The sequence below is a fragment of the Petromyzon marinus genome, unplaced genomic scaffold (assembly GCF_048934315.1).
Source record: "Petromyzon marinus isolate PM22_M1 ecotype Great Lakes invasive population unplaced genomic scaffold, UKy_Petmar_22M1.pri1.0 PM_G_Scaffold_51, whole genome shotgun sequence".
In the NCBI taxonomy this organism is placed as follows: domain Eukaryota; kingdom Metazoa; phylum Chordata; class Hyperoartia; order Petromyzontiformes; family Petromyzontidae; genus Petromyzon; species Petromyzon marinus.
This window is the reverse complement of record NW_027423004.1, coordinates 958,114-978,400: the sequence shown is the minus strand read 5'-3', so window position 1 is coordinate 978,400 and position 20,287 is coordinate 958,114. Positions and strand designations below refer to the sequence as shown.

General features: G+C 47.7%; 1 protein-coding gene across 1 annotated transcript; it reads left to right on the top strand.

Annotated features, from left to right (window-relative positions):
* The first annotated feature begins 8,173 nt into the window (after positions 1-8,173).
* LOC142917453 (E3 ubiquitin-protein ligase CCNB1IP1-like) lies at positions 8,174-19,631 on the top strand. Its single transcript, XM_076062131.1, has 5 exons — positions 8,174-8,257; positions 11,455-11,640; positions 15,947-16,309; positions 17,151-17,490; positions 18,064-19,631. Exons 3-5 carry the CDS (start codon positions 16,013-16,015, stop codon positions 18,276-18,278), a joined length of 852 nt encoding a protein of 283 aa, XP_075918246.1. The 5' UTR covers positions 8,174-8,257; positions 11,455-11,640; positions 15,947-16,012; the 3' UTR covers positions 18,279-19,631.
* The last annotated feature ends 656 nt before the right edge of the window (positions 19,632-20,287 follow it).

The following is a 20,287-nucleotide window of genomic DNA, read 5'->3' as shown; positions in this document are numbered from 1 at the left end:
TCTACGTGACTTTACCGAAAGAACCAAGAATATTAATTCCTGCAGTCACCAAAGTTTTAAGTCAAAACATTCACACAAGTTGTGTTGTTGTGGGCAGGTCGCTTCTGATAACAAGAGCGGTATAGCAGCTCAAGCGGGCTTGGCCTGCTAACAAAATAAAATAAAAACTGCGTGAATATTTACAATAAAACAAAGTTACAAAGTGGCGAGCCGGGTGAAGACAAATTAAACTTAAGCGAGATCATTAAAGTAAACGCAATCAGGCGAGGGCAGGAGGCAAGGCCCCGCGTGGCTTGGCCCCGCGTTGTAAAGTTCCAACCTGGACATCGATTCCCATGCTCGCTGCTACTCAACTGACATCCCTACGAGAGAGAGGCTCTACCTTGGTAAACAACAACAACAACCACCACCACAACAACCACGAACACCAACACGATAATAATTTCTCACCTCGGATTTCAGTGCAAGCGCGCACACGGCAGCTTCCTGTTACCTCGCGACAGCAGGAAGTAGTATGACGTCACTTCCCTCCCACGAGCGGCTCTGTAACTGAATAAATTATGTTAATGAGGCCGGCCCATATGTGGAGGGATTGGGGCGTGGGCGCTGAACCCGTCGCAATAAACTCGCGACGGCTTTAACAGAAACATTATGTTAATGAGCTACCAGTCACTGGGCGTAGCTTTGCCCAAATAAGGATTGCCACTGGAACGATATCGGTAGTGACACAAACGGAGGTGACGTCACGCTCAAGAGCGCGGTGGACGGGGGAGGGGTGAATACCGTGGTGACATGACGTCACTAGCAAGGTACACCTCCCCCTGGGGTTTCACGCCGATGAAGTAATGCAGAGTGGTGACGTCACAGAGTTGCAGTTTAAGTTGATTTAGATTCATGTTCCATTGCTCCCTCCCTTGGGTGTGTGAGCTCAGCAACAACGTGGACATTATTGTGTATACACTGTGTGTGTGTACACTGTGTGTGTGTCACTATGTCACTGTGTGTGTGTCACTGTGTGTGTGTACACTGTGTGTGCACACTGTGTGTCACTGTGTGTGTGTACACTATGTGTATACACTGTGTGTGTCACTGTGTGTGTGTACAGTGTGTGTGTATATATACACTGTGTGTACCCTGTGTGTGTACACTGGGTGTATACACTGTATGTACACCGTGTGTACACTGTGTGTGTGTGTACACTGTGTATATCCTGTGTGTGTACACTGCGTGTGTGTACACTGTGTGTATAAACTGTGCGTGTACACTGTGTGTGTGTACACTGTGTGTGTGTGTACATTGTGTGTGTACACTATGTGTGTGTGTGTACATTGTGTGTGTGTACACTGTGTGTGTGTACACTGTGTGTGTACATTGTGTGTACACTGTGTGTGTTTACACTGTGCGTGTGTACATTGTGTGTGTACACTGTGTGTACACTGTGTGTGTGTGTGTGTCACTGTGTGCGTCACTGTGTCACTGTGTGTACACTGTGTGTGTACACTGTGTGTGTACACTGTGTGTGTCACTGTGTCACTGTGTGTGTGTACACTGTGTGTGTACACACACACTGTGTGTGTACACTGTGTGTGTGTACACTGTGTGTGTACACTGTGTGTGTACATTGTGTGTGTGTGTACTGTGTGTACATTGTGTGTACACTGCGTGTGTGTGTACATTGTGTGTGTGTACACTGTGTGTGTACACTGTGTATACACTGTGTGTGTGTACACTGTGTGTGTACACTATGTGTGTGTACATTGTGTGTGTGTACACTGTGTGTGTGTACATTGTGTGTGTGTACACTGTGTGTACATTGTGTGTGTGTACACTGTGTGTACACTGTGTGTGTGTACACTGTGTGTGTGTATCACTGTGTGCGTCACTGTGTGACTGTGTGTACACTGTGTGTGTACACTGTGTGTGTCACTGTGTCACTGTGTGTGTGTACACTGTGTGTGTGTGTGTACACTATGTGTATACACTGTGTGTGTACACTGTGTATGTGTACACTGTGTGTGTGTACACTGTGTGTGTACATTGTGTGTGTGTACTGTGTGTGTACATTGTGTGTACACTGCGTGTGTGTGTACATTGTGTGTGTGTGTACACTGTGTGTATACACTGTGTGTGTGTACACTATACTCTTTGGTTCTATTGGGTAAAGTCACGTAGGTGAAAATAAAATAAAAATCACGACGTTTTGGCCACAACACAAGCGGCCTTCATCAGGTGAAGGGACGAGACTGCCTGGAGGACAGCGCTGGAGTGAGAGAAGCCACGCTTAGATCACGACCTTTAAGCTTGTGATCGCGGCATCTTTTGAGGAAGGTCAGCGTCTCGATGAGTTGCGACTTCTTGTCCCGTTGTCTGTTAATAGAATAGAACCAAAGAGTATGGATCCTAGCAGTCACGAAAGCTTTAAATCTAGAATTGTGTGTACACTGTTTGTATACAGTGTGTGTGTACACCGTTTGTATACACTGTGTGTATACACTGTGTGTCACTGTGTGTCGCTGTGTGTGTCACTGTGTCACTGTGTGTGTCACTATGTGTGCGTCACTGTGTCAGTGTGTATATACTGCGTGTGTATATATACTGCGTGTGCACACACTGTGTGTGTACACTATGTATATACACTGTGTGTGTACACTGTCACTGTATGTGTGTACACTGTGTACCCTGTGTGTACACTGTGTGTACACTGTATGTGTGTACAGTGTGTACAGTGTGTACACTGTGTGTGTGTACACTGTGTGTGTGTACACTGTGTGTGTGTACACTGTGTATACAGTGTGTGTACACTGTGTGTGTACCCTGTGTGTGTACACTGTGTGCACTGTGTGTGTGTACACTGTGTGTACACTGTGTATACAGTGTGTGTACACTACGTGTGTTTACACTGTGTACATACACTGTGTGTGTACACTGTATGTGTTCACTGTGTGTACACTGTGTATACACTGTGTGTGTACACTGTGTGTGTGTACACTGTGTGTGTACACTGTGTGTATACACTGTGTGTGTACACTGTGTGTGTGTACACTGTGTGTGTGTACACTGTTTGTGTCCGCATTGAACCGAACCCCCGGCAAGGCCATCTACTTAATGACGAGAGAAAATTCACACGAAATCTCCTTTTCAATGAAGTCTTCCAGATGTAAATTGATACAAGCTTTTAATGAAGAAATAAAATCATCCAATTCAAAACACAACACAATTCAAAGATGTTTCATTTTACAACTTCAAAACGGAGCATGGGGTACTTGCGTGAATGCATCCTTCGTGTGCAAATGTTGTGACTTTCCTGGCCTGAAGGCCGTCAATGTGTTGAACCCTTATTGGTGCACAGCGTCTCAACAACAGCAGTGGGGTTTGCTTCAACCGATAGGTAACGAACATCCAGACGTCAATCAGCAAGGTGCATTTCTAGCCCTAGTTAGACAAAATCTACGTCAACACGTAAGACAAAACTACAATTCGTGTTGTAGAGAATGTACCTCCTCCTATACGTGTAACTTTCAAGTGGTATGCCTTGTAACTCATGAATGATCCGAGTGTGCTACCTATTTCAAAGACAATGAGTTGCTCCAGAGGCAGATGCTTCGTGGAACACAAAAACACCCTTTGATCTGTATCACAAGAACAACGGGTCTCACCTGAGTTCTCTGTACAGGTTACTTTCAAACACACACACACACTTTGTCCTAACATCACTTATTCAATGTTTGACCCTTACAGATCAAATGTTACAAGTATGCACAAAACCAGACAAGTATACATTCTAAATTTATTGACAGGCATATTAACCATTACTGCAGTGAAATATACTGCATCACGTTACATCGTATTAACAAGAAGCTTTCAAAAAAAGTTGCACAGTCTGCTTCAAAGTGTATGTTAAACATACTATTGTCATTCAAAACGAGTAGGCCATTGCATGCTGGCGTCTGAGTGAAATTGTAGCAAATTCTAAACATTACCTACAAACTACACAACTGAGATGACACATCAATCATCGCCCCCTACTGACAGGCTCTAGTCCACATGCAGGCCGGTGCAGGGCCACCACCTTGTGCCACACAGGGGCAGCTGCTACTTGGGGATGCTCTTCGAGTGTTTCAGAAGAGGTACGACACAAAACTCCGAGTTGCTGAGGCGATTAAGCAAGCACCATGTAAAAGCAATTATAACATAGTGAATGCTTGGGAGCTTATTGGCTCTTGCTCCTGGTTAGAGATCTACCCAACCCATGGGCCCACAAAGTGTCCAACTTCACATTCTTGTCATTAAAGGCCTGTCACAAAGGTGCATCCATTGTAGCGACATCGTCTCTGGCTTACACATCTACCGGGTCTCCATTTGACTTTGTATTGTCTAGGAGCAAGTCCACCCACACCTCCAATTCCACAAACTGCTGGGAGTTGCCTCACTCTGCCTCAGTCAGAATTCTCCTCCTGCTTTACGATGTGAAGGTCCCATTTTGGAGTTGAATCTTCATCTTCACATTTTACCTTCACTTCTTCGCTCTTCACTTCTTCACATTTCACCATCACCTCTTCATATTTCACCTCGATACCTTTAAAAGTGTCCAAGCTGGGATTTTCGTCCGGTTCGTGTTTCATGAGGGATGGGCTCATTGCGGTACTTTGACTTTCACAAGCTGATTTCAGACTGCACTCCTTGTGGATCTTCTGATGCTTCTGTGTTCTCTGGTGTACTTGAAGAGTTGATGAACGTGCAAACGACTTCCCGCACAGAGTGCACCTGAAGGGTTTCTCCCGTGTGTGTTCTCTCGTGTAATACGAGATTATATGACTGTGTAAACGCCATCCCGCACATCGTGCACCTGAAGGGTTTCTCGCCTGTGTGTGTTCTCTGGTGTTTTTTAAGAGTAGATAAATCTGAAAATGCCTTCCCACACACACTGCACTTGAAGGGTTTCTCTCCCGTGTGTGTTCTCTGGTGTGTTACAAGATTACATGACTGTGTAAACGCCATCCCGCACATCGTGCACCTGAAGGGTTTCTCTCCCGTGTGTGTTCTCTGGTGTTCTTTAAGAGCAGATGACTGTGCAAACGCCTTCACGCACACACTGCACTTGAAGGGTTTCTCTCCCGTGTGTGTTCTCTGGTGTGTTACAAGATTACATGACTGTGTAAACGCCTTCACGCACATACTGCACTTGAAGGGTTTCTCTCCCGTGTGTGTTCTCTGGTGGTTCTGAAAAACTGATGGCCATGCAAATGCCTTGTTACACACAGTACATTTGAAGGGTTTCTCTCCTGTGTGACTTCTCTGGTGCCATGTCAAATTTCCAGTCCGGTCCGTGCTGTATGCACGCTGGTCGCATTGTTGACTTGTCGTACCGAGCTGCGCTGAGTGCCTTTGCTCCATCAGACCAAATCTGCAGAGGAAGCGTCAGCTGCAGACAGAAAAAAAGAATATCCACACCATCTACACGTCAGGCACAGAGGAATGCACACGTGACTTACACGTCTATACTTATTAATATATTCATGATGTAGTGAAAAAGTTTCCCAAATTCATCAGATTTGATGAACGTGCAAACGCCTTCACGCACACACTGCAACTTGAAGGGTTTATCTCCCGTGTGTGTTCTCTGGTGTACTTTAAGATGTGGTGACTGTGCAAACGCCTTCACGTACAGAGTGCACCTGAAGGGTTTCTCTCCACGGGCTGCTATGGCACACAATGAGAGGGAAAATGTCATTAATATGCCTGGAAGCCTTCATATCTTCAAGATGAATGTTAACCCAAAACTCTAAGCACACAATTTCGGCTGTCTGACTACAAAATGAATATTTATGAAAGCTAAATTCAGCTGACATAGCAAAGGGTGTTGAAAACAATACTATTTGTGTTATGCAGAAATTAATGTTCAATCGCAACTTAGAGGTGTGAATCCAGGCTCAGATGTCCTTGAATGCTGGGGATGAACAGATCCGACTTCAGCTGAATGTGTGTGCTGTGTTCACCTCCAGTTTCCATTCTTATAAAGAGTTCCAGAGGAAAACAAAAATAAACTATTGCTTTGATATAACCTTCGTGTTCAACAGAGGTAATAGACGTTACTGCAAAAACAAACTGTACGCTGTCACTGGGTAAACAGGCGGTGGCGTGTCTAGAATCATGCCTGGCCACCTTCATCTGCTTGGCATGAATGCTTTCTCACTCCACCAAGTAATTAATTGAGGATCAACGAACATATCCGAGGCTAACTGGAGTTTGCGTGTCTCTCTCCGTGGTGAGATGTTAACTACCTCACCTGGTATACAGGAAGTCGTGGGTTCGATCCCGACCCTGACGCCTGCTGTATATTTGGAGTTTGCGTCACTCCGTATAGCATCTTTGACCGATAAACATTGACACACGTATTCTTGTTGATTTCGGTAAAGTTACGTAGACAGAAAATAACAATAACTGATAATACAATTACATTATATAAAGACCACTTGTGTTGCGATCAAAACGACGTGAGTTGTTTTGCTTTATTTGTAATTATTTTTATTTATTTTTATTTAATTTTCTATCTACGTGACTTTACCGAAAGAACCAAGAATATTAATTCCTGCAGTCACCAAAGTTTTAAGTCAAAACATTCACACACGTTGACAAAGCCTCACCTTGTGTTGTTGTGGGCAGGTCGCTTCTGATAACAAGAGCGGTATAGCAGCTCAAGCGGGCTTGGCCTGCTAACAAAAGAACGAAAATAAAAACTGCGTGAATATTTACAATAAAACAAAGTTACAAAGTGGCGAGCCGGGTGAAGACAAATTAAACTTAAGCGAGATAATTAAAGTGAATGCAATCAGGCGAGGGCAGGAGGCAAGGCCCCGCGTGGCTAGGCCCCGCGTTGTAAAGTTCCAACCTGGACATCGATTCCTATGCTCGCTGCTACTCAACTGACATCCCTGAGAGAGAGAGGCTCTACTTTGGTAAACAACAACAACAACAACCACCACCACCACTACCACCACCACAACAACCACAACCGCAATGAGAATTTCTCACCTCGGATTTCAGTGCAAGAGCGAAGCGATCGCTTCCTGTTACCTCGTGACGTCACACGGCAGCAGCAGGTAACATGACGTCACGTCCGGGGTACAAGACACTCCCCTACCACGAGCGGCTCCGTAACTGAATAAAATTATGTTAATGAGCCCAGGCCATATGTCGAGGGATGGGGGCGTGGGCGCTGAACCCGTCCCAATAAACTCGCGACGGCTTTCACGAACTCATTATGTTAATGAGCCACCGTCACTGGGCGTAGCTTTGCCCAAATAAGGATTGTACCGGAACAGATATCGGCAGTGACCAAGCAGAGGTGACGTCACTCTCAAGGGCGCGCTGGACGGGGGTGGGGTGAATACCTTGGTGACATGACGTCACTAGCAAGGCTCACGTGACATTGACTTTTCCAAGACAGAGGTTCTTTGTAAGCCATCTGGCTACCATGAGAGATTCGTTCATGAGGCTATCTACATATACAAGCACAGAGACAATTTCAACCGAGAAGATGGATTCTGGCTTAGTATTCATTGGAACGATTTGATAAACCATTTCAGGTGTTAATTGATTATTCACGCTTACAGTGGCTTTCAGACAGCATACATTAATTTTTCGTCTTCCCCCTCCTCTTTTCAGAACACAGATGGACTAGTCCTTCTAAATAAACTGCCAAATCGCTGCGCGTGGTGCTAACGTTTAAAAATTAATAAATACACCGTTTAAAAATAAATAAATTTATGCAAACCGACACACCTGATGACGACCGTTTGTGTTATGGTCAAAACGTGTGAGAATTTTTATTGTTTCATATATATTTTATTATTTTATTGTTTCCCTTCAACGTGACTTTACCGAAAGAGCTAAGAATACGGAATATCATTTGGGTCATTTTTTTGTTACTCAAGATGAGATTTCTGATATTACTGCGTTTTTTTAATATTTACATAACCAATAAAAATGTGTTTTTTTTATTCAGACCGCGCCAATGCCAACGCGAGTGTTTATTGTTGATGGTGAGTTTTGTAAATCCGTCGTACGGTTAAAAAGAATAAAGTTTTCCCGTAAATAAAATAAAAATCTCTTCGCCTTGGAGCCAATCAGGTTTCAGTTTCTCCCCTCCCACGTGATGCGGAGTTTTCTGGCTCCTCCCCCTCCTCGCTCGCCGCCATTTTGAGAGTCGTGAGGGAGGTGAAGCCTGCGGCCTTGACAACGACGAAGATTCACCAGGGTCAGTGACAACCTCACACTCTTACACACTGTGACAACCTCACACTCACACACACTGTGACAACCTCACACTCACACACACTGTGACAACCTCACACTCACACACACTGTAACAACCTCACACTCACACACATACTGACAACCTCACACTCACACACACACACTGACAACCTCACACACACTGACAACCTCACACTCACACACACTGTGACAACCTCACACTCACACACACACTGACAACCTCACACTCACACACACTGTGACAACCTCACACTCACACACACTGTGACAACCTCACACTCACACACACTGTGACAACCTCACACTCACACACTGACAACCTCACACACACACACTGTGACAACCTCACACTCACACACTGACAATCTCACACACACACACACTGTGACAACCTCACACACACACACTGACAACCTCACACTCACACACTGTGACAACCTCACACTCACACACACTGACAACCTCACACTCACACACTGACAACCTCACACACACACACTGACAACCTCACACACACACTGACAACCTCACACTCACACACTGACAACCTCACACTCACACACACTGTGACAACCTCACACTCACACACACACTGACAACCTCACACTCACACACTGACAACCTCACACTCACACACACACTGACAACCTCACACTCACACACACTGACAACCTCACAATCACACACACTGACAACCTCACACTCACACACACTGACAACCTCACACTCACACACTGACAACCTCACACTCACACACACACACTGACAACCTCACCCTCACACTCACACACTGACAACCTCACACTCACACACACACACTGACAACCTCACCCTCACACACACACACTGACAACCTCACACTCACACACACACTGACAACCTCACACTCACACACACACACTGACAACCTCACCCTCACACTCACACACTGACAACCTCACACTCACACACTGACAACCTCACACTCACACACTGACAACCTCACACTCACACACTGACACACTGACAACCTCACACTCACACACAGTGACAACCTCACACTCACGCAAAGACAACCTCACACACACACACTGACAACCTCACACTCACACACACTGACAACCTCACCCTCACACACACACACTGACAACCTCACACACACACACACACTGACAACCTCACACTCACACACACACACTGACAACCTCACACACACACACTGACAACCTCACACACACACTGACAACCTCACACTCACACACACTGACAACCTCACACTCACACACTGACAACCTCACACTCACACACTGACAACCTCACACACACACGCACACTGACAACCTCACACTTACACACTGACAACCTCACTCACACACACACACTGACAACCTCACACACACTGACAAACTCACACACACACTGACAACCTCACACTCACACACACTGACAACCTCACACTCACACACTGACAACCTCACACTCACACACTGACAACCTCACACACACACACTGACAACCTCACACTCACACACACACACTGACAACCTCACACACACACACATACTGACAACCTCACACTCACACACACACACTGACAACCTCACACTCACACACATACACTGACAACCTCACACTTACACACTGACAACCTCACTCACACACACACACTGACAACCTCACACACACTGACAAACTCACACACACACTGACAACCTCACACTCACACACACTGACAACCTCACACTCACACACACTGACAACCTCACACTCACACACTGACAACCTCACACTTACACACACTGACAACCTCACACACACACAGGCTGACAATCTCACACACACACACTGACAACCTCACACTCACACACTGACAACCTCACACACTGACAACCTCACACTCACACACACTGACAATCTCACACTCACACACTGACCTCACACTCACACACTGACAACCTCACACTCACACACTGACAACCTCACACTCACACACACTGACAATCTCACACTCACACACTGACAACCTCACACTCACATACTGACAACCTCACACACACACTGACAAACTCACACACTGACAACCTCACACTCACACACTGACAATCTCACACACACACAGGCAGACAATCTCACACACACACACACTGACCATCTCACACACACAGAGACTGACAATCTCACACACACACACACAGGCTGACAATCTCACACACACACACACTGACAATCTCTCACACACACACAGGCTGACAATCTCACACTCACACAGGCTGACAATCTCACACACACTGACAATCTCTCACACACACATAGGCAGACAACCTCACACACACACAGGCAGACAATCTCACACACACACACACTGACAACCTCACACACACACAGGCAGACAATCTCACACAAACACACAGACTGACAATCTCACACACACACAGGCAGACAATCTCACCCACACACACAGGCAGACAATCTCACACACACAGGCAATCTCACACACACACACAGGCAGACAATCTCACACACACAGACTGATAATCTCACACTCACAGACTGACAATCTCACACACACAGGCATACAATCTCACACACACAGACTGATAATCTCACACACACAGGCAGACAATCTCACACACACACAGACTGACAATCTCACACACACACACACACTGACAATCTCACACACACACAGACTGACAATCTCACACACACATGCTGACAATCTCACACACACACACAGACTGACAATCTCACACACAGGCAGACAATCTCACACACTGACAATCTCACACACACACACAGGCAGACAATCTCACACACTGACAATCTCACACACACACACAGGCAGACAATCTCACCCACACACAGGCTGACAATCTCACACACACACACTGACAATCTCAAACACACACACAGGCAGACAATCTCACCCACACACACAGGCTGACAATCTCACACACACACACAGGCTGACAATCTCACACACACACAGTCTGACAATCTCACACTCACACAGACTGACAATCTCTCACACACACAGACTGACAATCTCTCACACACACAGACTGACAATCTCTCACACACACAGGCTGACAATCTCACACTCACACAGACTGACAATCTCACACACACCAAAAGAACCAAAGAAGATCAATCCTTGCAGTCACGAAAGCTTTAAATCGAAACAACTGCCTTGTTCAGGTCACGAGCGCGAGGGGTGACGTCACGCGGAAGGGGAGGGGTGCGGGGGGGGTCCGTGACGTCACACGGTCGCCCGCAACCACTCTCCCGCACCGTGACGTCACGCGTGCCTCAACCCCCTCCCCCACCGTGACGTCACGAGCGCAGCTGCAGGGTGACGTCACCGAGCGTGTGGATTGCTGTGAGGTAAAAACAACACAAAACTATATATTTTTTTCTATATCTCACATTAAACACTTCGGGGTTCATATCAAGCAGAGGGCTGTTATTTTACGTTGCCGAGTAGTTTGATTATAAATACAATTTTACACGTCTTTTTTTTTAAGACTTCGGAGTTGCTACGTCTGAGGGGGGTTTTTTGTTCTTAATTTTTTTTCTCACCCCTTGAAGGTCACGAAACAAGCGATAAAAAGTGCGGGAATCCGAGTGTTTATAAATAACAAAAACAATATTACACGCTGGGGGGGAGGGGTTAACAGGTCCCTGCAGGGTGGGCTGGTAGGAACATTGGAATTTTGTCAAGTCTCTGCGCTGTCTATTGCTGATTTTACACCCAAACAGCACGAGATTTCACTTCGTTAAAGTATTGAAAGGGGACGGACGGACACATTAATCTATTGCAGGCTGGTACACTCAGTTTACAATCTTCGCTACTACCAGTATAAAGGATGTCAGTGACAAGAGAGTGACTCTCAATGACGTCACTCACGTGGTTAAACAAAGGATGACAGCGACAAGAGAGTGACTCTCAATGACGTCACTCACGTGGTTAAATAAAGGATGACAGTCACACGAGATTTCACTTCGTTAGAGTATTGAAAGGGGACGGACGGACGGACACATTCATCTATTGCAGGCTGGTACACTCAGTTTACAATCTTCCTACCAGTAAAAGTCGCCTCATAGTAGTGATGAGACACCACGTCTGAGGGTTACCCTCAGACGTGGTGTCTCACTAAACACAAACAATAAAAAAAGCGCGGGAAACCCTCAAAAAGTTGTGAGGCGATGGATTTAATTCATTTATTTTATTTTTTATTTGGTATCGCCCTGTGAGCCACGACCCAGCGTCGCTTTCGTGAGGGCGAAACTTTCATCAGCCTCATGGGGTCCACAACATTTTACTTTGCTTGGAAATACGACGTTTTACACCCCCCCCTCCCATCCCCAGCGATTCGATTGCTGTGCAGGGTTTGGAATGTGCTAGGAGATGTTAACTACCTCGCCTGTTATCATCACGGTGACTAGGAGATGTTAACTACCTCGCCTGTCATCATCACGGTGACTAGGAGATGTTAACTACCTCGCCTGTCATCATCACGGTGACTAGGAGATGTTAACTACCTCGCCTGTCATCATCACGGTGACTAGGAGATGTTAACTACCTCGCCTGTCATCATCACGGTGACTAGGAGATGTTAACTACCTCGCCTGTTGTCATCACGGTGACTAGGAGATGTTAACTACCTCGCCCGTTATCATCACGGTGACTAAGATATGTTAACTACCACGCCTGTTATCATCACGGTGACTAGGAGATGTTAACTACCTCGCCTGTCATAATCACGGTGACTAAGAGATGTTAACTACCTCGCCTGTTATCATCACGGTGACTAGGAGATGTTAACTACCTCGCCTGTCATCATCACGGTGACTAGGAGATGTTAACTACCTCGCCTGTTGTCATCACGGTGACTAGGAGATGTTAACTACCTCGCCCGTTATCATCACGGTGACTAAGATATGTTAACTACCACGCCTGTTATCATCACGGTGACTAGGAGATGTTAACTACCTCGCCTGTCATAATCACGGTGACTAAGAGATGTTAACTACCTCGCCTGTTATCATCACGGTGACTAGGAGATGTTAACTACCTCGCCTGTCATCATCACGGTGACTAGGAGATGTTAACTACCTCACCTGTCATAATCACGGTGACTAGGAGATGTTAACTACCTCGCCTGTTATCATCACGGTAACTAGGAGATGTTAACTACCTCACCTGTTGTCATCAAGGTGACTAGGAGATGTTAACTACCTCGCCTGTCATCACGGTGACTAGGAGATGTTAACTACCTCGCCTGTTATCATCACGGTGACTAGGAGATGTTAACTACCTCGCCTGTTGTCATCAAGGTGACTAGGAGATGTTAACTACCTCGCCTGTTGTCATCACGGTGACTAGGAGATGTTAACTACCTCGCCTGTTATCATCATGGTGACTAGGAGATGTTATCTACCTCGCCTGTTGTCATCACGGTGACTAGGAGATGTTAACTACCTCGCCTGTTATCATCACGGTGACTAGGAGATGTTAACTACCTCGCCTGTTGTCATCAAGGTGACTAGGAGATGTTAACTACCTCGCCTGTTATCATCACGGTGACTAGGAGATGTTACCTACCTCGCCTGTTATCATCACGGTGACTAGATGTTAACATCCTCGCCTGGCCTACAGGAGATCGTCGGTTCGCGCCCAGGCCCTGACCACGCTTGCTCCTGCTGCTGTATATTTGGAGTCTGCATCTCTCTCCCCATGTTGATTGCGTGGATTTGTCTCAGGGTCCTCCGATTTTTCCCGATACGGGGCCATCCATTTAGTTCGTTGTCATGGAGGGGGATTCCCAAAATGCGTACGCTTGCATATGGGGGGGTCTACTCACAATGTACGCATAGGAAATGGGGGGGGGGGGTTGAAGCCTCGATAATAATGCAGCCGGCGGTGGACTATCTGTTTGCTTAAACACGTTAATATTAATAATTGATCGTTTCTGCATGGATTACATATCGGCCGTTCTACAGGATTCTAGGGGGTGGGGGGGTGATGCGTCAGGCGAATGTACGTAGGCAGGTGGGGGGGGTGTTTAAAAAGTCCGCGTGCGTACGGGGTCAGGTTTTGACAGATTTTTGCGTACGCACAAAAGGGATGGCCCCTGCACATTTAGATACTGTACAGCACTGTACACGGAGTGATCCCAGCTGTCCGGCAATGGTTTGTGTGATCACTCTCTGTACTACAGAGTGGCATGTGTGTGATCTCCATTGGTTTCCTCCGAGTTTCCCTCCCATAGCTAAACCCACAAACACAGTGGAACTGGTACTTGCCAGAACCACATCCCAAAGCTAACAGATTACCTGGAAATGACTCAGTGGGGGGATCACAGCAACATCGCCCCCTCTTGTGCAAACTTGGCAGGACCCCTCCTGAAGAAGAGTTGAGACTCAGTGGGGCTTTCCTGAGCAACAGGCGTATTCATACATTAACAATACGGATGAATACAGACGGCACATTGAGTGTGGCATGCAGTCATTATCCTCTGCCATTGTCAATCGACTTCTGGAACGAAAGCCTCCCCAATTCGTCCCAATCTCAAGTGGTGAGGACTCAACACAGCCAGTCAGCCACTGACAAGCTCACTCACCCATTAACTCACTCACCCACCACACTGCAGGTCACAGCAGCACATTCGCGCAGCTAGTCAGCCACTGGCAAGCTCCCTCACCCACTAACTCACTCATCCAACCACCCACTCATCACATTGAAGGTTACGACAGCACGCTAAGCCAGCCAGCCACTGACAGGCTCACTCACCCACTAATTCACTTGCACCCACTCACCAAACTGCAAGCACAACAAGACACTCACTGAGCCAACCAGCCACTGACAAGTTCACTCACTCACCCACGCACGCATTCACTTACCCACTCACCACATTGCAGGTCACGACAGCACACTAAAGCCAGTCGGCCACTCACAGGCTCACTCACCCACTAACTCACCCACCCACTCACCAAACTGCAGGCACAACAAGACACTCACTGAACCAGTCAGCCACTGACAAGTTCACTCACCCAGAAACCCATCCACTCACCCCACCACCCTGCAGGTCACAACACCCTCACCCTCGCAGAGGTTTTTGGGCAAGCGTTGCGCACTTTCAGATGCGCTTCTGCGTCCGTCTGGAACCATTTTCCTTCCGCTATTAGGAATCCACTGAAACTGTGCATTTTAAAATCATCTAGATTGAAAACTAATTTCTTTTGCACTGGTCTTTGTGTTTAGTTTCTTGTCCTCTACCCGTACCTCCGATTAGCACGGTTCGCTCTGTACGGTGTGAAATAAGTTCAACGTGCATACACCCAGCCCATCAGCCACTTACAAGTTCGCTCACTCACCCACAAACTCATCCACCCACTCACCAAACCGCAGGTCAGAACACTCCCCCTGCTCAGCAATTTAGCCTCTAAAACCGTCGCTCTCCCAACTGATTTCTGTTTGCTTCGCCATCGTACTTTACCTCACTTGCTTCCGTCATTACGCTGACCAAGATCTCTCGCCGCCCTTAACGAACGAGCACGCACCCCGGCGCTCTCTCTGGAGCTCTCAGCCGGTCAGTAAACGGCAGGAGCTCGCAAAAAAAAACGCGAACGCATTTCGCGCGCTCCATGCGAAAACGTGTTTCACCCGCGATTCATTTCCCTCAACCAGAACGGCGGCGACTGGGAACAGAAGAACTGGCGGCCCCCCCGGGGCCAGTGGTCAGGCGGGGAGGAAATGTCGGCGCACGAAGAAATTCTGCTGTGCAACTTGAGGAAGTGCCGGCGCATTGTTGGCGACTTCGCCTGGGTCACCTCCTGCTCGCACCTCTTTTGCGACGAGGACGGCGAACGCGAGTTCAAGATGGGGGCGGCCGCCTGCCCGGCGTGCGGCGCCTTGCCGCGCGGCATCCTGGACGTGGTGCGGGTCTGCTTGAACCCCCCCGAGGAGCACAAGTCCATGGTGCTGGCGGGCCTAGGGCCGGACGTCATCCAGGAGATATGTTCGCGGGCGCTTTCATTCTGGATCTTTCAGGTATCGGCGACGGATCGGTGACTTTTTAAAAATAAAAATTATTTTTAAAAAGTAACAAACTGAAATGTTTTATATTTTAGCGGATAAAGTCCCACTGAGCTACGTAACCTCTTTTTTTTGCAGAAGCGACCTGGCCATCACGAATGATAGCCAAACCCAAGCGGCTGTTATCATCACGTGGAAATTTACAGCAGTCAAATACTCTAAAACGCGTTAGATGTCGTTTCTAAACATTGGGAGGGAAAAACCAGAGGACCTGGAGAAAATCCACACGGCCACTGGGAGAACGTGCAAACTCCAAACATAAGTAGTGACTAACTCGGAGACAAAAAGACTTGGAGCCACTTCTTTATTTAGCGAGCACCATTGGAATGACGCAGTTAATATTTAGTCCGTCTATTATCGGTGGCACTACTTAGAACATGTACAGCGTTTAAGATGTCACTCTTGAATTAATTTGCGTGATTTATGAATATTTTTCTCCTGCTGGGTTCTTTCGGTAAAGTCACGTAGAATGGAGATAAAATAATAAAAATAATAACAGAATTTATTATGTTATTATTATTTTAATTTTTATTACAGAATAAATTCTGTTATTTTTTTTATCTCAATTCTACGTGGTGACTTTACCGAAAGAACCCAGAACATGAATCCCTGCAGTCACGAAAGCTTTAAATTGAAAATTATGAATATTTGTTTTTCATTCTTTCGATTTTTTTTTGGAGCTTCGTCATTCCCAGAGGCTTCGCTAACCGAGTTATTCTTCTACATGTAAGTCCCCTTGCGCGTACGGCTCTTTAACCGATTAAAAATACGTTTAATCAAATTTTCCATCTCGCAGGTGCACCAGGAGAGACTGTATCAGGAACACTTGGCCGCGAAATCAAAGAGGCTCAGGGTGCAGTCTGAGGACCGCTTCAAGCAGGAGATCCAGAACAAGGTCACGGAGGTCGCCACTCTGAAGCGGCAGTTCTCGCTTGCCAAGAGCGAGCTGGCCAAGTTCAAGAAGAGGTACAACGAGGCTGCCGAGAAACTGCTGGAGAGGGACCGGGAGCAGAAGAAACTGCAGGTCTCGTACGATCGCCTCCGCCTGCGATCCTCCGCTATCGACGAGGGGAGACGCGCTGATGAGGAGGAGGCTCCAAACGGCGCGGCGTCCTCGCCATTCATAGTGAGATTCGGTAGGGCCGTTTGAACTTTAGTAATAGGTTTTTACCCTTTTAGCTGGCACAAAAACTGACACCTTTATTCAAGGCATCATGTTTGCAATAACCACAACACAAGCAGTCAAAATGCAAACAAAAGAGACAACTCCGATAATAATATGCACTGTCCTTGAATTTGATTGGTCCTCACCCGAGATGGCTTTTCTTAGAGCCTAGTCTCCACTGGTGTTGGACCAGAAGACGCCAAAAGGCGTACAACTCAAAAACAGCGCACCATCAGGGAGTATTGAGGGCTCGGGGTAAGCCTTTACATTATGAGACCTCCTTTGCCCAGTAACAAGATATAGGAATAGGTTTTTACCCTTTTGGCTGGCACAACAAAAACTGACACCTTTATACATGGGATCATGTTTGCAATAACCACAACACAAGCAGTCAAAAATGCAAACGAAAAGAAACAACTCTGATAATGATATGTTTGAACTTTGTTAGGAACCGACCAAGCAGGGAAAATGGGGATAGGTTCATACGGTGACGTTTTGTACGTAATGTAATTTTTTCCCCCACCCCCCCCCCCCCCCCTGGTAGCAGCGACGTCGACCCCGCGAACGTCGCAAGGCGCGGAGGGAAACGCGTGGAGCTGGATGATGAAAACGCCTCCGCGTTGCCGCCCCGAGGAGGCGGAGTTTGCGCCGAGGCCGTTGTTTTTCAACGGCAGCCCCCCGGGCAGGTCGCCGCACTCCGACGGCTTCCTCCGCTTCCCCTTCCCCGCCAAAGCCGCGGTGACCGGAGCCAGGAAGTGACCTCCCCCCGGTAACAACGCGAGAGTCCTTCCCTTCACGCCCGCCTCCCCGCCCTCCAATGCGGTCGCAAGGGGTTCCCCAAAAAAAAAACTCGTGGGGAAAAAAAACGACGCAGAAAGGACCTCGCCCACTGGCCTCACCGCGCATCAGATTCCTGTGGTCTTAACGCTGCCCGCAGGTCATCTGCCTACTCCCTGTGGCGCTTGGCAGGAGCCTCTCGTCGTTACCGCCAGTCGATTGCCTCCTCTGAGCGCAAACGGAATCCGAATCGGAAATATTTATTTACGCTGGAGGTAGGAATCCAACAAGCTGTGAAGCTCTTTTCCCACAGACTTGTGGTCGGGGGCACTGGGGTAAAAACGTTACAGCGACAAACAAATGCAAAAAAAACGCGTCGTGCACAAGCGTCACGGGGTCCACGCGTGCGGGCGCGTGGCTCATTGCCCCCGTCAGTTGTGTTCGGAGAGCCGCTCGCTGGAGATTTTCACGCACGACGACAACGCCGCGTCATTGAGCCATCGTTTGTGACGGCCGGTTCGCTTGTGAAAATAGCTGCGTAGGTCGGTGGGTCCTCGCCTGGTAAAATGAAAAATAAATTTGTTGAGTTTAATAGTTTCAATTCGTTACTACTTTAGCGCACACCAATTGTGTTCTGGGAGAGCAAACCCACAACGTTGACAGTGGAGTTTGACGTCCCGCTTGGTGATCACCACCAGCGGCAGTAACTAAACGACCGCACTCCGTTCAAGTGACAAACGTCTCCCATTGGCCGTGCCGGGTGGGGCTCACAGGGTTACGTCACTTTCACATCCATCAGAAACTTTTGTCTGTACTGGAGGAATCCGTGCAGCCCTACAGGAGGTTGTAGGTGCGATCCCAATTCTGACAGCTGCTGCCGTATATTTGGAGCTTGCGTCTCTCTCACTCTCTCATCATCATCATCACCACAGTGGCTATGAGATGTTAACTACCTCGCCTGGTCTACAGGAGGTCGTGGGTTCGATCCTGACTCTGACAGTTGCTGCTATAAACCGTGGCCGATGAGCGACCGCTTTCGACCCCGCCGCTTTGCGTGCTGGAGAGTAAACCCACGACATTTACCGCTTGAGCACCGTGAATTTTTTTCCGGCGGGTAGGTTGCCGGGTGTCGTCGTTGGCGTTCGGGGGAGGGGGGACAGGCCGGTGGTGGCGGCGCTCGTGATGGCACAGAGGGGTTTGCCGTTTAGAATCTCGCTGCGGCCGACCCGGGAGTTACCGTGGTGCGCGTTTTTTCTCGATGCTGTGTTGGAGTAAGTGCTGTTCACAAGAGGGAACCTGTTCCATTTGTTTTTCATTAAAAAGTTTAGGACTTTGCGGCCGCCAACAACCCTTCCTTTACATTACACAGACCACCCATACAGGTCGACACAACAACCGCCATTCGCCACTAAGTGGCAGTGACCTCACCACGTCGCTTGTGCCAGGCTATGTGCATGTTGAGGCCACGTGAAGTGTCGAAGGCCCGCTGGTAGGAGGTTATGGGGCAGACCCAGGTGCCAGGGGTCCACTGACTGAAATGAATGGCCGATGCACCACCTGTGCCCCGTACTGTGCCAAATTGCTGTGCTTCAGCCACCCAACTGCCCAGCAGCAGCATTCACGAGCCTCCTCCAATTAGGCCGATCTAGACACCACTGGTACCAGTCCACTCAGCTCCACATCCTCTTGTACCACATCACTCCATCTCTTCTCTAGCTCGTGCCGTGCTCGTTTAGCCCCCTCTATCTGGCCGAACAAAAGCTGTTTAGGCATGTGGGCTACATGACCCAACTAATGCAACCTTGCCTGCCAGAGGAGCTCACCGATGGGATTTTGTCCAGATCTTTCAAAGATCTGTGAGCTCCTCACACAATCCAGCCTGGTTAAACCCAGGATGGATCTTAGGCAGGCCAGCCTAAATGTTTCTAACCAGGGAAGATTTACCATTCGGGGGGTTTACATTTTGCAAGCGTAGAGAAGGGAGGGCATGA

Bases quoted from the DNA above. Each gene is read 5' to 3' on its own strand.
- LOC142917453 (XM_076062131.1), top strand. From the start codon at position 16,013: ATGTCGGCGCACGAAGAAATTCTGCTGTGCAACTTGAGGAAGTGCCGG. The intron at 16,310-17,150 runs GTATCGGCGACG...TCCATCTCGCAG, and splicing joins TTTCATTCTGGATCTTTCAG to GTGCACCAGGAGAGACTGTA. The intron at 17,491-18,063 runs GTAGGGCCGTTT...CCCCCCTGGTAG, and splicing joins GCCATTCATAGTGAGATTCG to CAGCGACGTCGACCCCGCGA.